Source organism: Strix uralensis, chromosome 34 (assembly GCF_047716275.1).
Source record: "Strix uralensis isolate ZFMK-TIS-50842 chromosome 34, bStrUra1, whole genome shotgun sequence".
In the NCBI taxonomy this organism is placed as follows: Eukaryota; Metazoa; Chordata; class Aves; order Strigiformes; family Strigidae; genus Strix; species Strix uralensis.
The window spans coordinates 3289963-3308250 of record NC_134005.1 but is presented as its reverse complement, the minus strand read 5'-3'; the positions used below and the strand labels follow the sequence as shown (position 1 = coordinate 3308250).

General features: G+C 51.3%; 1 protein-coding gene across 1 annotated transcript in view; it reads left to right on the top strand.

Annotated features, from left to right (window-relative positions):
- LOC141936832 (uncharacterized) overlaps positions 1-8561 on the top strand; it is a 172982-nt gene extending 164421 nt beyond the window's left edge. Inside the window, exons 16-22 of the mRNA XM_074854155.1 lie at positions 4133-4194; positions 5141-5294; positions 5513-5769; positions 5996-6081; positions 6461-6576; positions 7054-7165; positions 7686-8561. Coding sequence (XP_074710256.1) covers positions 4133-4194; positions 5141-5294; positions 5513-5769; positions 5996-6081; positions 6461-6576; positions 7054-7165; positions 7686-8307 — 1409 coding nt within the window. The 3' untranslated portion in view covers positions 8308-8561. The remainder of the gene's footprint in view (positions 1-4132; positions 4195-5140; positions 5295-5512; positions 5770-5995; positions 6082-6460; positions 6577-7053; positions 7166-7685) is intronic.
- Positions 8562-18288: the final 9727 nt, after the last annotated feature.

Here is an 18288-nt window from a genome sequence, read left to right as displayed (position 1 = left end):
GTTCCCCGGCGGGGGCACCTCTATCATGTCCCCAGCGTGGGAAACCAGCTTGGACCGCGGCTCTGTCATGGCAGCAGAACACGCGTGATGAACTGTTTCCTGCCAGTGCTGTGCTGGGGCCGAGAGACAAATCCATAGGAGGAAACATTTCCACTGAATGGGGGTTTTTCCCCTTCAGTTTCACTCCTTTTGTCAGCACACTTACCTAGAGCAAATATTTAACTTCATTCTTACAAACAGTCCCCGCTGTTTTCAAGAGGAATGGAGAGTTCCTGCAGCACAGGCACCTGCTGCTTGTTGCAGGCTGGTAGCAACCCACTGTTTTAAACACAGCTGCAGCTACAAGCCCATACCCCTGACAGCCTGTTGGCCAGCACCCCAGCCCTTCTCCTGCCCTTTCCCTCGACCTGTTTTTAACACACACTCTCAAATCCGTGCTTTTTTTTCCCCCCCTCCCCCGGAGTTTTTCCAGTTTCTGTCTCCCTGTAGAATAAGAAGCCTTGACTCACGCTCTGTGCTGTGCTGGTGCGGAGGTGACCTGGCAGCAAGCAGAAATGCCTGTGTGATGCTGGGGGGACAAAAATAAGAGCCCCCTGATTTGGGAGGAGTGCTCCCAAAATGCCGTGGGGATGTTTAGATCCATTTAGGACATTTGTTTTCCTTCACTGGGTGTTTTTCTGGTTTGTCTCTCTCTCTCCTGCTGTAAAGTTCTGACTGCAAATAATAATTTATTAAAGAACTATAGAATTTATTATTAGTATCTCTTTTATTTTATTAAAACCAAACCACCCAACCACTCGTTTCGGTGGAAGCATGTTCTTTACCATGCAGGCTGCCACAGGTTGATTAGCCCACTGTCATGCTAAGAAAGGCTGTGCTGGTGGTGATGTTCTTCTGCCAGCCTCCAGGAAAAAAAAGAAAAAATCCATTTTTTTTACTTGGAGAACTGAAAATCAATGTTAGTTTTACTGGCACCGGGACAGGCTGCCCAGGGAGGTGGTGGCGTCCCCAGCCCTGGGGGTATTTAACAGACGCGTAGACGTGGCGCTCAGGACGCGGTTTAGTGGTGGGTTCACCAGTGTTGGGTTCACGGCCGGACTCGGTGACCTTAAAGTTTTTTTCCAACCAGAATTATTCTGATTCTCCGATTCTATTAATTCTCTAGTGCTGTCTTGCACCCAGTAAGGGAACGCTACTGCTGGTACCTGAAGGGATTTTGGGGTTTTTTTGAGAGGCAAAATTGCCACTTGGTGTCGTGGTTTAACCCCAGTTGGCAACTAAGCACCTTCCCCCCCAGCAGGATGGGGGAGGAGAATTGGAAAAGTGAGAGAAGTGGTGGGTTGAGATAAGAACGGTTCAATAACTGAACTAAAATAACATCAATAATAATAAATTGTCATGAAAAGGAAAAATTAGCAAAGAGACGGAAATGAAACCTATGGAGGACAAGTGATGGCAATGAAACCAACTGCTGACCACCAACCGACCAGTGCCCAGTCAAAACCAGCCCAGCTCCCCAGTACAGGAGAGGATTTTGGTGCTGGGACAAATGGCGACGTGCCAGCTTGGCGTGGGGGTGCCTTTTTGTGCCCTGAGACCCCTCGGGAGGGGCAGGATGGGCTAAAGCTTCCCTCCTCCTCCTCCTCCTCTCCGGGCTTTGTGGTCTCGCAGGACACCCCGGGTGAGGGTGTGTGGGAGAAAATAAAGTTTCTGTACGTGAAACAAATGGCCCAAAGCATAAACCATCTGGATTTGGGCAGCAGTAGGAGGAAGTGTAATCAGGAGACACGGATGAAAGGATTGTAAAGGCAAAAGCCTTTCCTGCATTCATTTATTACTAGATCTGATTAATTTGAACAAGTATTTTAAAAAAAAGCCTACCTAGCCATGCATTTGTGATGGCTCAGTGTAATGGAAAATCTAAATAACTGGGATCCTGTAAAATCCGTCTCAGCTTTCAAATAAACTTCCAACCCTCCCACCCTCTTTTTCTGGACAAGCAGAGAAGCTGCCAGGAAAAAAGCCTGGTCTTAATTCAATTCCTCACTTGCAGGAGTGCGATTCGGAGTAAGAACCTTCAGATTGCAAACCAGTAGTTTTCTGTCCTTAGAGAAGAATTCTTGGCTAGTGAGAATAGTTTTAATTTTCAAGTTGGCTGTAAGAGAAATTTCAGCTCCCTGGAATCTGAAGGATACCAGCTGTTAGAACTGACAGCACAGATCATGGTCCACGTGCCTTTCCTGATGTCGTCTCCTTTGATATGTTTTATCTAGTCATTGTTAATGTTGGGAAGAGGGGACAAGATAAAGATGACTGGTTTTGCCCTTGGGGGGTGCGTGCTGCAGGGCAGGGAAGGAGGATGCAGCTGGAGCAGTGGGGCTGGAGCAGGGCTGGACTATTGCTGGTGGGAGTCGGTCTCTTTTCCCAAGTAACAAGTGATAGGACCAGAGGAAATGGCCTCACGTTGCACCAAGGAAAGTTTAGATGGGACACTGGGAAAAATTTCCTCACCAGAAAGGTTGTCAGGCACTGGAACAGTCTGCCCAGGGCAGTGGTCGAGTCACCGTCCCTGGAGGTATTGAAAAGACGTGTAGGTGTGGTGCTCGGGGGCATGGGTTAGTGGGGCCTTGGCAGTGTTAATTTCTGTGGGTACGGGATGATCTTAAGGGTCTTTTCCCACCTGAATGATTCTGTGATTCTAAAAGAGGCTTTCTGCCCTAAAAATGAGGGTTTAGACCCTAGATGTGAAACTGTGGGCCCTAGAAAAAGGCTGTGGGTAATAAAAGACAGGTTTGGACCCTGAAAATGAGGGTTTCAGCCCTCAAAATGCAGCTTTGGGGACCACAAATGGCTCAAACCGTTGTCGTAAATGGCGCTACATCAGGCTGGCAGCCAGTCATCAGTGGTGTTCCCCGGGGCTCAGCTGTAGGGCCAGCGCTCTTCAATGTTTTTATAAATGATCCGGGCACAGGAGTCAAATGTACATTAAGTTGCCAACGGTACTGAAGTAGGAGGAGCTGTGGGTGCCCTCGGGGGTAGAGATTCCTTAGAGAGATCTGGGTAGACGGGAGAGCTGGGCAGTCACCAAACGTATGGGATGTATCAAGAGCAAGTGGTGGATTCTCCACCTGGGATGGGGTAATCGTGGTTCTATGCACAAACTGGGGGGCGAGAGGCTGGAGAGTGGCCCCGCAGAAAGAGATCTGGGGGTCTGGGTTGATGGCAAGTTGAATAGGAGTCAACAGCATGTCCTGGCAGCCCGAGGGGCCAAGCGTGTCCTGGGGTGCGTCAAGCACAGCATCACTGCGCTGCTGGGCACTGGAAAGGCCCTGGGACACCTCGCTTGGAGCGCTCCGATTCAGCCCCTGAGGGCTCATCCCACTGGAGCAGCCGGGAGTGAGTGGATGAGCCACTGGTGATCATGGCAACTAGGATGAAAATCAGGATTTGGCACGATGGGGGATGGAGAAGCGTCTCGTGCCGGGCTGATCGACAAGAGCACGTTTTCCCTGTGCTGCCTGCTGGTTTGAGGAGAAAACACAGGATTCTGGGGCTGAGACAGCACAGGCGTACGTCAGCTGGGCACCGGGCAGGGAGGAAGGAGCCGGTGGCAGCCCCGTGGCAGAGGGCAGCGGGTCAGCAGTGGCCACGTCACTGTGACCAGCCAATCAGCAGTGGCCATGTCACAGTGGGCATCGCTCCCATCAGCAGCTGCATCACTGTGACGTCATGCGCACGAGGGTATAAGAGCTGCAGAGCGGTGGGTCCTGCCATCCAGCAAGCGTCCGCAGGACGAGCAAGGATGAGCTCCCACCCGGCTGCCGCCGTTAAGGAGCGTCCTGCCAGCATGAGGCTGCGCGGGATGGACTTCTGGGATGGGATGGAGCACAACTTCATGATGCCTAGCATCACCGCCGAAGGTACAGGCACCCACAGCCACTGCCGGGCCATTGCGGTGCCCAGTGGGTTGAGGGTTGTGTGGGGGAGACTCAGCACTGGAGCCACCTCAGGGGTGTCTCCTCCTGGGGACAGTGATGACGCATTGTCCCAACGCGCAAGAGCTCGGGGAGACGTTGGGAGGGTTGAGAGCTGGTGGACGTGGAGCGTGACCTGGTTTTCCTTTCTTCTCCAGAGCGAAGAGCCGTCTGGAATGCGGTGTCCGGCTGCATTCAAGAACAGCTGCTGCTGTGCAAGGTGGGGTGACACCCGCATCCTCCTTGTCCGCCCAGAGGGCTGGGGAGTCCCCACGGCCCCGGGGCACGGCCTGTCGTTTCTCTTCCCTCCTCAGAAAGTGGGAAACTCACCCCAAAAGTCCCTGCTGGGGGACAAACAGGGCTTGTGCCAGGGTGGTATCGCCTCTGGGAGGTGGTGGTGGACCTCAGGGCTGATCCTGGGCGCTGGAGACCCCCCGGATGCCCTCGGGCTTGTTAAAGAATCTCTAGGCTTAGCTTTATTGACAACTCAGAGTTGGGCCAACACCTCAGTGAGTGGCCAGTGTCCCAAAGACTTGCGGTGTTTATACACTGTTTCTAAATCTATTACCTGAGTCCAAAGTCTTTGGAAGTTTCCACTCAACCTTTTCTTGATTCTCATCATTTCTTAGTTATTAGTTATGATATTATCTCACACAATTCTGAGACTCCAAGATGTTCTACAAAACAGGTAGAGAGAGAGAAACAGGTAGGTAGAGTGAGCAGTTTTGATATCCTAAATTCTCTTAATCTAGCAACCCCCCTGTGTTTAGTCAATTAATCATCCTTTGTTAAAACTGCCTCCATAGGATTAGCTTGACTGGGTTTTAGAGCAGCCTTGGGTCGGGACTATCCAAGAAGCGGGCTAAGAACACTTTTCAGGCCTGTTGAGCAGCACCCCGGTTGCCTTGGTAATACGACAAGATCGCTCAGTCCCGAACACGTTTCACTAGGCCTTAAAATCTATTTCAAATAGACCAGCGGTTGGATTTCAAATTCTTCTCCAGGCTGCTCCTGCCCTGACTTTTTCAGAGGGGGAGGACTCAGCGTCTCCTCCCCAAGCGGGAGCGGGCAGGATCCATCCCAACGCACCATCCCTGGTCAGGGCCACCTCCAGCTCTTCCCTCTGCCGTCCTCACCCTTGGGTCCTTCCTTCTCTTCTGTTCCAGGGTGTCCGAATTCCCACCCTCGGCTGCTTCGACGTTGTCTCCAGACAGATCCAGGTTGGAGAGGAGGCCGTGACTATCCACAGGCCTGTCTTTCGCCTGGCCACAAACCTTGTTGTGGTCTGCAACCTGTCGGACAACAAGGCCTACCTGCCCGGTAAGATGGCAGATTAAACCCCGGTTGGCTTCACGGTCATCGCGTCCCTTCCCTGGGGCTGAGAAGCTTCTCGGAAGTGACTCCCCCTCTGTGGAGCAGAGTCTAAAATTTGATGTTTTTTTCTTTCTGGGGGAGGCAACAATCGTTTTGCCTTGGGAAGCGCCTGCGGAAGGGCCACTGGGTGAACGTCCCCACCCCTCTCGTGTGGTTTTTTTCAGGCAACAAGGAGCTGGAGCCCCTCAAATACTCCAAGGTGGCCGCAGCCGCCTCGGTGTCCCGGCAGAAAGCGGCGGGCTGCATCCAGGGCACCATGTCCCTCCTCTCTTACTGCCTGGGGAAGGGGGAGAACGTCGCCTTCGTCCTGAAGGACATCGGGGTGCTCCTCATTGAAGGCAAAACGGTGCAAATGAAGTTCTACTATGACTTCCTGGAGATGTTGTCTGGGAAGGAGAACTTGGAACAAGTGATTTTCAAGGTCAGTGATTCTGTTTCTCCGTGGCGCGCGTGGGCAGTCCCATGGCGGTGGCCCGGCAGGACACGGCCAGGTGAGAGTTGATGGTCCTACCAACTCTCCCTGCCTCGAGCTCCTCCAATATAGACTCACAGCCATGCTGAGGAGATCCCACCATCTTGGAGCTCCTCCAATATGGCTCACAGCCACGTTGAGAACATCCCACCATCTTGGAGCTCCTCCATTGCAGGTCCCCCGGCTGCTGGACATGGTGGTGTCCCGGATGGTACCTGTGGCCTCCCTGAGTTTCTCTGGCCACGTCGTCATCTTTCCCGAGTGAGTACGTTGGCGGCTGTAGCCGCTCTCAAGGTGACATTTGCTCCTTGTGACCCCACGGGTGTCCTCCCATGGGGACACCCGGCAGCAACTCTTGATGTCCCCAGGCCGTGGTCGCTCCCGTAAGGCAGATTTGATGGGTAGGACCAAGGAATTTAGGCAACACTTCCTTCCCATGGTGGCCTGGACTCTTTGCTGGGTGACTCCTTTTCCCAGGACTGTGCTTGGGGATGGGGCATGGTGGACTTGGGGAAAAACATGGTAGAGTTGGGGAAAAAAACCAGCCTTTATGGCAATACCAAAATCTGCCGGTGAGCACGGCGAGCGGCAAGGGCTGGTGGTGCTCTGGGTCACGGCAGTGTCTTCTCCTCATTCCCAGGCTTGAAATGGAGGTTGTGCACAAACCACCTCTCAGGGCTCTTCTCAAGACCTCGAGACAAGTCCCTGGCGAGGATGAGGAGACGAGAAGAGAGTTTCTGCCACCTCTTGGACAAGGTAAAGCAGCTCCCGGCTCCTTTCCACAGTGCGGGCAACCAAATTCTGTCATTTGACTTGGAAATCACCGGCGCTGAGTGTCAAAGGGCTCCGACTTGTGCCAAAGCTTCCCCCCAGCTCGGCACAGCCGTTTGTCCTAACGACTCATTGGCTTCACCAACACGGAGCCCCGGGGTGGGATGCGCCCAAGGGTGTGGTGGGAGGATGGTGATCCAAGGCCGCCTCCTCCCCGCCAAGAAACGACCCCCCAAAAGAGTCCCTGTCACCTCCCCGCTCCCCCTTCCCACACCGGGAGCTGACGATGCCGTCGCAAAACCACGGCAATGGGGAACTGGGGGCAGAGAGGCTGCGATGGCGGCTGCGAGGGGAGCAGAACGGCCCTCTTGGACCTTTGGGGAAGGGGCCGGAGCACCCCTGCGTGTCACTGGGGCCGGCAGAGGCCCAGCGATGCTCTTCTGACGAGGTTTCTCCTCCCAGTTCCAGTGGGATGTCCTGCGTTCGCTGCTCCAAGCTCGCCTAACCAGGAACCACCACAGTTCCAGGAGATGACGGCGCAGAAGAAGAGGAAGAAGATAAAGTCTTCGGTCAGGTGAGGCTGAAGGCTCAGGGCTGGGGATCTGCACAGGGTCGTGTTGCCCAGAGAGGTGGTGGATGCCCCATTCCTGGGAACATTCGTGGTCAGGTTGGATGGGCCTCGGAATGACCTGCTCTGGTTGAAGATGTCCTTGGCCGTGGCAGGGGTGGGGTTGGACTAAAGGGACCTTTAAAGGTCCCTTTTAACCCAAACTATTCTGTGATTGTATGATTTTTCTGACCCAGCCAGAGCCCATTCCCCAGCCCCAAGCACTCGCCGTCCATCACCGCCCATCGGAGGGGTGGGATGGGGCTAGTGGGACCCCCAGTTTCACAGGGCTGGATCTTCTCCAGCCCTTCAGGAGAGCCCCAGCGTGGCCTGGGGACACGGGGACAGCCGTGTGTCAGCCGTGGGGCCCGGCTCAGGGGGTTTCGTTCCTCACAAAGAGGCACAAAGAGGGTCATGGGGGGCAGGATGCGGCCCCAAACCCAGCGTGTGCTCAGGTAGAGACCTCTCTGCCGTTGTGTCCTTCCAGGCAGCAGCCGGTGATCCTGGGGGATTCCTCTGGAGAAAAGCAGCCTGGGACCGGCCAAGCCAAGGGCAAAGCTGCACTCAAAGACCGAGCGTCAAGGCAGAGCCGAGCCCAAGCGCAGGCAGCGACGGCTCAGAGCTGCAGAGGAGGAGGAGCAGAAGGAAGAGGAGGAAAAGGAAAAGGAGGAGGAGGAAAAGGAAAAGGAGGAGGAGGAAAAGGAAAAGGAGGAGGATGGGGACAAGAAGGACGAGGAGAAGGAGGAGGATGGGGAGGAGGACGACGAGGAGAAGGAGCATGGGGAGGAGAAGGAGGAGGATGGGGAAGAGAAGGAGGAGGATGGGGAGGAGGACGACGAGGAGAAGGAGGATGGGGAGGAGAAAGAGGAGGATGGGGAGGAGAAGGAGGACGAGAAGAAGGAAGACGAGGACAAGGAATGGTGGAAAAAATGCTGGCAGCTGCAAAGACCCGGAAAGCCAAGCCCTCCCCTCCTCAGGAGGCCTCGTACTTCGGAACACCCGTCATAGCTGTTTTGTCGACGACGAGCTCTGAGGCCAGCCTGCTCGAGGAGGCCTCCTGTGACGGGCCCAAGTGGCCGCTACGGAGGATAAGATGGAGAGTGTTGTGAAGTTTCCTCCTCAGAACTTCTGGCCCGTGTTGCAGTAACCTGGGAAAACAATTCCGGATGTGGAACTCCGGGGCCAACCTGCTCGAGGAGCCCCTTGATCAACACCCGGGCTTTGGGGCAACCGATGGAGGGATGAGGGGACCCGGCTCCCCGCGATGCCTCGCGCTGAGGAGCAGATCTCCCCGGGCCGGAGAGGCCCTGGCTGGAGCCATCAGGAAAAAGAGGAATAAAAATAAAGGGGGAAAGTTGCAAAAGAGCGTCGACTTTTTTAATCGGTTGCAACCGCAGCAGGGGGAGAAGGGTTTGGCAGTTGGCCAGTGGCGCTGAGATCAGCCCAGCGTGGTCCCATGGGAGGGACCTTCCCCAGGGACCTTTGCCATGGCTGTTGGGGAAAGAAACCGGCTTTTTGGGGCAATAGAGGGCAACCAGGCACTTGGAATGACATCGTGAAGGTCGGAATGTCCCTGGAGGGCAAAGGAGAGGAGGCGAGTGCAGCCGGGGAGGGGTGGATGGCACCTACGCGCAGGGGCAGGGGAGACACCTGAGCTTTCACCCAGTGTTGGGCAAGGAGAGAGCAAGGCTGAGCTCAGCTCTGCTGGGCTGGGCTTTTTTCTTCCACTTGGGGTAGAGCTGAGGCTCTTTATCATCCTATTTCTCTCCCAGTTTATCCCATTTAAATCCCAGGTGCCCCCTCTGGCCACCCCGTGGGCCACCCCCAGGGTCCATCTCATTTTTTGAGGCTCAACCCTCACGTTTAGGGCACAAAGCCTCAGTTCTTAGAGTCCATTGTTCAGAGACCAGAGAGTCCATTTCTTAGAGTCTGTTTTTCAGGGACCTAATTCTTAGGATCTGCTCTGGAATTTTTAGGGCCCAAAGCCACGTTTTCATTTTCCAAACCGGAATTTTGAGGGCCAAAACTTTCCTTTACAGAGTCCAACGCCTCAGTTTTAGGGTTCAACCCTTCATTTTAGGTCAAAAACCTAAAATTGGGTCTGACGCTTATTCTTCAGTGGCAAAGCCTCAGTTTTCATTTCTAAAGCCTCAGTTTTAGTGTCCAAACCTCATTTGAAGACACTAAAGCTCACTTCAGAGTCCGGGGCCTCAGTCTGGTTTCCAAACCTTCCTTTAGAGGGCTCAAAGCTTCAACTTTAGGGTCCAAATTCTCATTCCTGGGGTCCAAATCCCTCTTCTACAGCTCAAAGTCTTATTTTTGGACTCTTATATTAAAGGCCCAAAGCTTCATTTAAGGGTGTAAACTCTCATTTGTAGGGACAGAGCCACTTCTTTACAGTCAAAATCTGCATTTAGAGAGTCTGAAGCCTCTGTTTACGGCCCAAAGCACCATTTTTTGTTTCCAAAGTCTTATTTTTAGAGTCCAAAACATAATTTCTAGGGCACAAAGCCTCGATTTAATCATCAAAACTCTCACTTCAAGGAACAAAACCTCATTTTGGGTCTCCAAGCCTCATCTTTATTGTTCAAGGCCTCAATTTTAGGGTCCAAACATCCTTTTCAAGGCTGAAAGCCTCATTTTAGTGTTTTAACCTTCCATTGTAGGCTCCAAAACTTCATTTGTAGGGTCTTAACCTTACTTTTAGGGTAACAAGCCTCATTTTTAGGGTCCAAAGCCTCAGTTTTAGTTTACTTCTGTGGCCCAAACCCTCATTACTAGGGTCCAAAGCTGCATTTATACAGTCCAATTCCTTATTATAGAACAGAAAACCTAACTTTGCAGTCCAAGGCCTCATGCTGAGGCTATAAAGCCTCATTTATACAATCCAAATGCTCATTTTCAGAGTCCAAATACTCACTTTTAGAGCCAGACTCTTGTATTACCAAAGCCTCATTTAGGTGGTCCAGAGTCTCGTTTTTAAGGCCAATAGCCTCATGATGAGGGGCCAAATACTGATTTGTAGGGTCTAAACCCTCTTTTTAGGGAACAAAGGCTCCGTTTTAGGGTCCAAAGCTTTACTTGGAGACTCCAAAGACTCATTTAGAAGATCCAGATCTTTCTTTTAAGAGTATAAAATCTCGTTCTATTATCCAAATCCTTGTTTTCTGTTTCTATTCCCAAATTTTGAGGGTCCAAAGTCTCATTTTTAGGGCCCAATGCCTCCTTTTTAGCAGTCTAAGCCTCATTTATAGGGTCCAAACCTCATTCTTAGAGTTGAAAGGCACAATTTCTGTTTACAAGTCTCATTTTTAGGGCCCAAAGCCTGATTTTTAGGGTCCCTCCCCTCGTTTTAAGCGTTCCAAGCCTCATTTTGACTAAATGCTCATTTGTAGGGTCTAAGCCCTCACTAAAAAGCAAATCCTCAGCTTTAGGGTCCAAAGGTTTATCTGGAGAATACAAAGGCTCATTTATAAGGGCCAAAGCCCCATTTCGGGTGTACTGGGTGTGGCTGAGCCGGAACTGGTTTTCCCCTGTAGCAGCCCTCACGGTGCTGGGTTTTATGTTGGGAGCTGGCAGGGTGTTGATAGCACACTGGTGCTGTGGCTACTGCTGAGTGGTGCTTCCACAGCACCAAGGCTCTTTCCGACATTTCCCCCCCCGCCCCGCAGTGGGACGGGGTGGGCCAGATCTTGTGAGGGGACACAACCAGGACAGCTGACCCGAACTGACCAAAGGGATATTCCAGACCGTATGACGTCTGCTCAGTATAAAGCTGGGAGAGAGGAGGAAGGGGTGGGGTCACCCTTGGTCCTCCGAGGCAACCGCTACGCGTAGTGGAGCCCTGCTTCCTGAGAAGGCCCGACATCGCCTGTTCATGGGAAGTAGAGAATAAATCTGTTTTCTTTTTTTTGCTTCTGTGCGCGGACTTTTGTTTTGCTTTGCTTATATTAAACTGCTTTTGTTTTACCCACAAGGATTGGTTTCTTTTTCCCTATCTTATTTTCTTTCCCCTCTTTGCCCTGTTGAGAAAACAAGGGGAAGGGGGGGAAGCGATAGAGCGACTTGGTGGGTACCTGGCATTTAGCCAAGGTCAAACCACCACATAGGGTTTCCAAATATGCATTTTTATGGTCCAAATACTCCTTTTGGGGTCAAACTCTTTCAGGATTAAAGCTTCATTTGAAGGGCTGCAAGCCTCATTGTAGGACCCAAGGGTTCATTGTTTCTGAGGTTTTAAAGCCTCATTTCTAGGGTCCAAACCCTAATTTTAGGGCGCAAGGGTTCATTGTTTCTGAGGATTTACAGCCTCATTTTGAAGGTCCAAACCCTAATTTTTAGGGCCCAAGCGTTCATTATTTCTAAGGATTAAAAGCCTCATTTCTAGGTTCCAAACCCTAACTTTTAGGGCCCAAGTGTTCATTATTTTTGGGGATTTGAAGCCTCATTTCTAGGGTCCAAACCCTGATTTTCAGGGCCCAAAGCCTCATTTGGGGGGTCTAAAGTGTCATTTTTGAAGCCTAACTCCGTGTTCTGAGGGTACAAAGCCGTATTTCTGTGGTCTGAAGCCTGATCCCAGTCTCGGGTAGTGTTTTTACCTCTAAGCAGGCTGGATTGCCCTGAGCAATTGCCGAAGCACAGTCCTTCTTTCTGGGGCCGGGCTCTCCTTTCCTTTGTTTTCCTTCAGCACAAACACTACCCCTGCCCGCACTTCCCGCCCCTCATCACACCGCACCCGGGCTGGGAACAGAGAGAGCCAACCACAAAGCCAACGCGCCCTCCTACTCCAGAGACTGGCCGATAGAACGCTTTGGGAAGGGAATTTTCCTGACGCTACCCCGAGTGACCCGGCGGGGCTGCGTGTGAGGGCAGGCCCGGAGCCCCCCGAGCGCCTGACAGCGCAGGCCGCGGCAGGGCCGGGCCTGGGCCGCCGCCATGACAACCGCCCCCCCACTGCCGGGGCTCTCCCGCCATTTCAGCCCAGAGCCCGCCCCGGCCGGCAGAGCGACAGCCAATCGGCTGCTGCGGCGGGAAGCGCCGCCAATCAGCGCTGGGCGTGCCCTGCCCAATCCCAGCGCCGCTCTCGGCAGAGAGGCGGGAAAGTTCTGAGGGGAGGGACCCGCCCCTGGCTGAGGCCCGGCGGCCCCGAGCCCCTCCAGCCCCCGGCCCGGCCCGTGCCCCTCCGCGTCCCAGGGGCTGCCGTGGGGAGGAAGGCCTGGCGCTTCCCAGCCAGCGTCGCCCCAAGGAGCGCGGGGCCTCCTGCCACACGGAGCAGCGAAACGCCCGGTGCCATCCTGACGTCTGCAGCGGGGAGAGCTGAGGAACCAAAGCCCGGCTGGGCTCTGCCCCCTCAGCTCAGCCTGAGGCCACAACGGGACCTGAGGGAATCTTCTGCTGCTGGCAGCTACCCGGGACACCCACCAGGTACCTGCCTGAGGTGGTTTGCCTCTTTGGGCAGGATTTTAAAGGCCCAGAGCTTCATTTTTAAGGACCAAAGTCTGATTTGGAATGTTAAAAGCCTCAGTTTTAGAGTCCAAAACCTGTTTATAGCTTCCAAAAGCACATCTTCATGTCCCAAGCCTCGTTTTTAGCTTCCAAATCCTCATTTTCAGGGACCAAAACCTCATTTTCAGAAACCATAGCCTAAAATTTAGGACTCGGTCTGCAGTTTTGAGGGCCCACATCCTGGCTCTCCGACCAGTTAGAACCGTGGCCTGCAAGATGTCGGCTGATAATAAGCATTTCTAGAACAGTGAGGAGAAAGTAAGTTGAAAGATGAAGTGACAGATAGGCACACAGATGTTAAAAGGTATTTTTCCTATGTACTTTTTTCTTTTGGCAAATACTCTCCATCTTCAAGCAAATAAGAAGCCGGTCTGTGATCGCGAAGACCATCACATAACAGTTATTACCATAACATAACAGTTATTACAAACTGGTACCATGCTTCCCCTAAGAAAACCTGCCAACCCCCAGCACGTCTGCTCTTCGCTGGGCGAGGTTAAGTACCAGCTCTTAAATCCCACAGGGGGACTGTCCAGCTCCACACACACGTGACAACTAGTCTGTAACTGATACGGGGGAAAACAACTCTCTTCCAGCACACACCAATCTGGATTTCTTCACTGCCCCTACACACCAAGTTTCAGTAGGTCTTGAGTTCAAGTAACTGTGTTCAGTTACAGTTCAGCTGAAATTTGGCCACAGCTACTGGAGATGGTGGGAAGGAAGGGGCAGAACCACATTTTTAGAAAAAAATTAACACGGGCACTGAACCATATTAGCTGTTATCTGAAGTACACGAATCGGTTACATGGCAGCGGTACACTTCAAGAAAGGGGAGAGAAAAGGGGGAGATCATGCTGGGTGCTATTGAAAGACATTTAATGAAGAATGCGATCAACATTGCCCTGTCTCTAGATCAACTGCCCTTGTCCTCATGGGCGCTTTTAACTCCCCAGACATCAACTGAGAATATCATACAGCGGACACAAACAGGTCCAGGAAGGTTCTCTAATGCCGTAGTCCCACTATGGGCTGCTGAAGATCCTCTCCAAGACTAAGGACTCCTGGGATTTTGTAGTCACCTGCACAATGTTGAAGAGCCCCTGAGACGCTGAGCTGGCCAACAAGGTCTGGACTTGCTCTGTAAGAGGATAGCGAGGCCCATTTATACGTGCTGTTTTGAGGTCTTGGGAGTGTTTTTGTGCACGAGGGAAAGGAATGTCTCTGCAAACTTCCAGTATTTCATGCAGCACAGATTTCTTTCCTCCAGAGCAGCACCCATAACCTCATTTTGCACACTGTTCTCATTTAAAGCTGCCTTCTAACAGGGGAACTATCCCGCCTGCACTACGTACCCATCTGCATGTCTGTGCATTGATCAGAAACTGAAATGGGACTGTCCAGTTTTGGGCAGCTCTGCAGGCCAACAGCGTTCCAAAGCTGCGTGTATTTCTCAGGTGGGAATTGTGACAAAATAGATATGCTCACTAAATAAGGGCTCTCTGCAGAAGAAAGTGGAACTTGTGCCAGGTCCTTGCACAGTTATTGCAAACTGCATCATGTGTCCTGCTTGCAACCGCTAGAGATCAAAACATGAAGTAACCCATGTGATTTTAAACTCTCCCAGGCCTGCTAGGCGTTACAGACTACTACGGACTGCTACGGACTATGACCTTTCTATCAGAAGTGCTCTTAGCTCCCCCCAAAGGATTCGGACCTGCTGGGGATGGAGGTTCTGTAACTGCTTATTACAGCTACACTACCCGAGGAGCTTCCAGTTCGCTGCTATCGTGAGCTACGAGCTCTAATAGCTCTTAGCCACCGGCTCTGAGTGAAGGCTAGATTCACATGAGGATTTAGGTGTTGCCAGGATGTTCCCACCTCTAACCAAGAGAGGAGAGCCTACCTGGGGCATCCTTTTAGAGAGAGGGCTGGTATGGCCCTCTGTCTCTAAAAATAAAGCACAACGTAGTACCTGTACACCCACCTTCCCAACCTTATACTCTACCTTGGATGTTAGGAGTACTCCAAGATGTGAAGAAACCCAGGTTCAGCCTCCTTTTATTTCCTGAGTGGATCTCGAGCTTCTCTTCCACCTTGCAACTCATGAACCTGGTTACCCTTGAGGGCAGGTAGGCCACAGGCACGCTGGGCTAGCACCGCAGAGTCTGTAGATGCAGGCACCCGAAGCTGATGGCAAAGCAGGGAATTGAACTGAACATATCGGTTGGATTACTTTTACCTTCCCACACATCAAATTGCTTTTACCATCATTTCAGCGTTTCCTAACATCTGTGTATGAACAAGGTGGAAAAATGGGAAGGTGAAGAGTACTGCCAAAAGCCTCAACGCACAGGAGATGGGAAAGGTAAGGAACGTGGGGGTGTCCATAGGGTGGTGGAGTGGGAAAGGGCTGAGGGTGAGACAAAGGATGCGAGACTTCAGGCTTTCCTCCTCTGGTGAAAGTGGAGTTCCTGTTGCCTGCTCTCTGCTCTGGGCCAGGCTAAGGCACTGCGATAATTACACTCTGTCTGCATGCTTCATTCATTTTTTTTCTTTGAGAAAAAACTCCCAGAATGCTGATGGGCTTTATGATTTATCATGTCAGTCAGGGCTCCAACAGAAGCCTAGTGTCGGCACTTTCAAAGATGAAGCAAAACTTTCTAAAATCAAGAAGCTTGCACAACTGGAAAGTTTTGAAGCTCTACATCTGACAGCTCTCTACTTTCCCTTTGAGTTGCTAGGGTTAACGCTTTTAACAACAGCGTTGATGAACAAGGAAAGTGGTAGAGGTTCACACGTAATCGCCTTGTCTCAGGAGCCTGGGATTTAAGATGCGCAACATACGACAGTGTTAAACTTTCATTAAAATAACCAATTTCCCTTTGTAAATAACTAGCTCCTTCACCATCTAATGTCTTCACAAGGCTCTTCACAATCTGATGTCTTTGTGAGCTCTGACAGTCTCTGCCCCTCCACTCTTCCCCTGCATTTGTGGGAAAATATGTGCTCCTTCTCAAATAACTTAATATGCCTACAAACATTAACCAATGCTTTGTAGAGTAGGAGATGAAGTGTTTGCTCTTACATCAATTCACATTTATCGTTCACTCCACAGTTCAAGCAAGTAAATAGACGGCCAAAATTGCCAATACAGAACAAAAACCAGGACAGGGACTGACTTCACTGACTTCAAACCAATGCTGTGGATTTATTTCAGCCTTTAGCAACGTACCTTAGAGTCTGCATCTGCTTTCATCATTCAACTCACGTGTACAGTGCAAACGAATGACTTATTGACAATTCTGTCTTCTCCAGAGCATCCTTCCCTACTCAGCAATTTCAAGTAGTATTTCAGGTACCTAGGCTTAAAAATATAGCAAGGAATTACAAATCCCTCACTTTTTAAGTAGTCCCAGCTTAAGAGTTTACAAAGAAAAGACAGTTGTTGCTGTGATTCAGATTTGGTTTTTATTTACACAGGTGTTAACTAAGATCATCTGCTGGTAGGCAGGAAAAAAACCATCGATCCCACCAACCTGGGTAGCATCTTTTTTCTCTTAAAAACCACTGAAATTCCAATCCGCCAACACCTCATTTTGTGGAGGAACATTTAACCCCTTGCACTTCTAACAAATTCTAGATTTGCGTCTTGCAAACAACTCTGTTTTGTGGGGAGTGTCGACACACACAGACTCAGAAAGTCTGAAGAGAAGCCGACGTGGAAGCTCTCCAAGTCCAGATCCGTGCCTTCACCTCATTTTCCACCACTGGTAGAAATGAAAGTCTTTACTTCCTTCTCAGAAGTTAATGCAGGGCAGGCGCTACCTGGTAGGCAGTGGTGCCTCGGAAGTGTCCTGGAGAGGTGCAGAAACACACGGCACGACTGGCAGGTCTTTTGTTGGCTAATGGTGCTTTTTTATAGTGAAAATTTAGGTGGCATTCATGCCCTAATAACAGACCTAACTCGGCTGTTTCATTGTGCTCAGTGTCTCACCCTGAGCGGAGTCCTTAAGTGCAGGGGTCAGGAAGACCTCTCCTATTCTTTCCAAGTGAAAGTGGTTCTGGGAAAGCGACAGGACATTCCTGGGCATAAAATAATAGAGCTGCGATCCTGTCCACCCTCCTCCACTAGCCCTGAATTAGATGATCACAGTATTAATTTTCTAGAATAAAATTAAGGTGTGATCATGCTAGTGCTACTCACTTTCTGTTTGCTAGCAGGAAACCTTTCTTTCCTGTCTGCCTGGCTCCCCTTTGACATCAGAAGGTGGTGCTGGGTATGACACTGGGGCAAGATTACAAAGTAGGTGGACGGTAGAAACGCCCCCTTTGTTATGGAGTTGCCGGTTTGCTATTGAGATATTCATGTCTCGGGCAGGTGTTTAAGCTTTCTCCTAAGCTGCAGGAGGCAGGGCAGTGTCTGTTTGTTTTTCTGGGAGACAGTGCCACAGCTTTGTCGAAGGAGGAGTCTTCTGCAGTAGCTGCAGTCTTCACATGTCCAAAGCAAGCGGAGCAGCTGTTGAAACAGCCACCTTAGACTTCCGGAGGGCTAACTTCGACCTGTTCAAGAGACTGGTTAACAAAATCCCTTGGGAGGCTGCCTTGAAGGAAATGGGAGTCCAGGAAGGCTGGACATACGTCAAGAGCGAAGTCATAAAGCCACAGGAGCAGGCTGTTCCCGTACGCCGAAAATCAAGCAGGAGGGGAAGGAGACCGGCCTGGCTAAACAGGGACCTTTGGCTGGATCTCAAGAACAAAAGGAGAATCTATTGCCTTTGGAAGAGGGGCCAGGCCTCTCATGAAGACTATGAAGTCATAGTGAAGTTATGCAGGGAGAACATTAGGAGAGCCAAAGCGCAGCTAGAGCTCAACTTGGCTGCAGCTGTTAAGGATAACAAAAAATCTTTCTATAAATTCATTAACAGCAAAAGGAGGATTAGAGAAAATCTCCCTCCCCTACTGGATGCAGAGGGAAACATGGTAACTAAGGATGAGGAAAAGGCTGAGGTGCTCAACGCCTACTTTGCCTCAGTCTTTAGCAGTGGAACTGGCTGTTCCCTGGCCACCCAGCCTCGTGAGCTGGGAGATGGGGAGGGGAAGCAGACTGAGGCCAGCACAGTTGAAGAGGAGGTGGTCAGAGACCCGCTACACCACTTGGATGCACACAAGTCTGTGGGACCGGATGGGTTACACCCCAGGGTGCTGAGGGAGTTGGCAGATGTGCTCGCCAAGCCGCTGTCCATGATTTACCTGAAGTCATGGCTAACTGGGGAGGTCCCATTGGACTGGAGGGTGGCAAATGTGACACCCATCTACAAGAAAGGCAGAAAGGAGGATCCAGGAAACTATAGAGCTGTCAGTCTGACCTCGGTGCCAGGGAAGGTCATGGAGCAGGTCATCTCGGGTGCCATTAAAAGTCATATAATGGACAACCAGGGGATCAGGCCTAGTCAGCATGGGTTTATGAAAGGCAGGTCCTGCCTGACAAACCTGATCTCCTTCTACGACAGGGCGACCCGCTTATTGGATGAGGGAAAGGCTGTGGATGTTGTCTACCTTGACTTTAGTAAGGCCTTTGACAC